Below are 2,490 nucleotides of genomic sequence, written 5' to 3' on the forward strand. Positions count from 1 at the left end.
GCACAGAGTTGGCATCCAAAACCTTTACTGGCAATAGCTGGCTGTTGTTGTAATTGGGCTCCATGTACCTTTGCGTGTCGTTTAAGTCCTCCTGCTGAATCACACTCCCTTCCACATGCCCGACAGACAGGATTAGTATGGTGTGTAGCACCACCACCAGCGGCCTTGGTAGTCAATCATCGGTCTTGCTTTATGACTACGAAGATGACTCATGAGTCCAGTTTTACTGAGGCAGGGTCTTGCACAGACACTGCATGTCAGAGTCATAGGAAGATCCTTACCATCTGGAAGTGCAACAGTGATGCCCTTCCTGACATCCCTCCTTAATTTCTCATGTACAATTCGTGATTTCTCAAACATACATACATACAAGAACCTGATGCACAAAAGGGATAGAGATGCAGGAAAGGCAGTAAAATGTGATAACCAATGCAGTTGTCCGAAAATGTCATCACAGTATTATCTACCGATGAGACATGATGTTATAGCTAAGATACTCTATGATGAAATCCGTCGGAAGGATAACCCCGAGGACAAAGAAATAAGAACCCACAGTATGGTAGAAGCCATAGTCACTTGTAATAAGAAGGAGTACTGGTGGAATGTACCAGTGAAGACCTCAATAAAATGTAAGCACAACAGACCTGACATAGTGATTTGGGATAGAGAAGAGAAACTGTGAAAAAGAGAATACCTACGCTGAACTATTGAGAAATCTGTAGTTACTCTATCTTGGCTACAAGTTTAGGTTTATACCTGTAATTATTGGAGGTCCTGGGATGTGTAATACTTTGCCTAAATACCAATCTTGAGACACTGGACTTCTCAAAAACCAGAAAGAAGAAAGCTAATTTGAAGACTATAGATCCAATCCGTCACTGGAACTGTAAACATCTGTAAAACTTTTCAGAAGTTTATCATTTAAATATATATGAGCATCTCTAGATATGCAACTATATGCATAAGAAGACTTACATAAAACAAAACATACAAATCTGCACATATACATACATACATACATGAATATATGCATATAAGTATGCACGTTACATAAAAGGTATCACATCTGTATATGCAATTATACAAAAGGGTAGACAAGACTTTTTAGAGAAGTGGAATAAATTTTATTCAAGGTTTGGATTTTTTTACAAGTCGCTACCGAAGTTTCATTATTCCAATGTTCGGGCGACTTTTTATAAAAAATATTGAAGCTGTTTATATACATAAAATTGTTGAAGCTGTTTATATACACTGGCTAAAAATGCTCATTTCCAGCTGAAAAATAAATAGGTGGGAAAGGAGAAGACTGGTTTGACATATTAGCATATTGGTAAACATGTTAGGATATTGGAAACCTACCAGGGCCTCATCGATAACAAAGAACAGTGGGTTGTTGGAATGGCATGTGATGGGCATGAGAATTGCTTTGAGTGGAGTCAAATATAGCGAGGATGAGAAAAACCTGCATTTTGAGGGTTTCTTTATTTTGTTGCTTTTTATTTTTGGCCTTCGGTGTGGTTGATCAATCAATCCCCAGTCGAGAATCACAGCCACTGGTTATACTATTCACTCTTTCGCTCGCTGAATACAAAACGTGGTGCGCAAGACCTTCAACTCACTTTTATGTCCTCGTGACTTTGCAGTTTGGCAAAAGTGATCCGATAGAATAATTATCAGATTTGAAAACAAAAAGAAAAACAGAAGTACTGGGGTCAATTTATCCGCTTAAACTCTTGAATGCGGTGCCTCAACATGGCTGCAGTCCAAAGATTTGTATGTTTTATTTTATGCATGTATTCTCATGCATATAGTTGCATATCTATGTATGTACGTGTGTGTGTGTATATGTATATATATTTCGATTCTCCGTCCTCTTTGCTTCTGTTTTTTATTACTTTTTTTAAAGAAAATCGAATGTTTGTAATCCCTTTTCCTTGTTTTGATGATAATGAGGAGAGCTATCGTTTTGAAAGTATTATTCCTTGCGTGGACATGCGGGAAGGTTCAATGGCCCGAATACATTCATTTCGTAGAGGCTTGACAGGACGATGATGGTGGTGTATATACCAAAAAAAATAAAACCCAGGAGGCGCGTTAACCTCCAGCCAGACAACATTAGAGAGACGAAGAAGAAGAAAACAGTGCCCAGCAGTGTGAGAGAAGAGTAAGTTAAGCCCCTGCTGTATACGATCACACCTTTATTGTCATTGACCACTGACTGGAGCAGCCAGGGGAAACCGAGACCAATGAGGATATCGAATATGTTGCTGCCGATCGTGTTTGATATGGCCATGTCGAGGAAACCTGAAAGAACATGAAGATATATATATATGTATATATGTGTATATATAACGAAAATGAGGGCGAGGGAATGAAGGAGTAGAAAAGGATGAGATCAGAAGCTGCCGAGGAAAGGGTAGAAGAAGGCGAATGAGTGAGTGAGAGAGAGGGGGAGAGAAAGAGAGAGGGAGGGAGAGAAGGAGGGAGGGA

At 39.4% G+C, this 2,490-nt stretch overlaps 1 protein-coding gene across 1 annotated transcript in view; it reads right to left on the minus strand.

The window, feature by feature from the left end:
- Nucleotides 1-1,107: 1,107 nt before the first annotated feature.
- LOC106872531 (sodium/potassium/calcium exchanger 4) overlaps nt 1,108-2,490 on the minus strand; it is an 8,200-nt gene continuing 6,817 nt past the window's right edge. Inside the window, exon 5 of the mRNA XM_014919555.2 lies at nt 1,108-2,304. Coding sequence (XP_014775041.1) covers nt 1,976-2,304 — 329 coding nt within the window. The 3' untranslated portion in view covers nt 1,108-1,975. The remainder of the gene's footprint in view (nt 2,305-2,490) is intronic.

The sequence above is a fragment of the Octopus bimaculoides genome, chromosome 27 (assembly GCF_001194135.2).
Source record: "Octopus bimaculoides isolate UCB-OBI-ISO-001 chromosome 27, ASM119413v2, whole genome shotgun sequence".
Classification (NCBI taxonomy): Eukaryota; Metazoa; Mollusca; class Cephalopoda; order Octopoda; family Octopodidae; genus Octopus; species Octopus bimaculoides.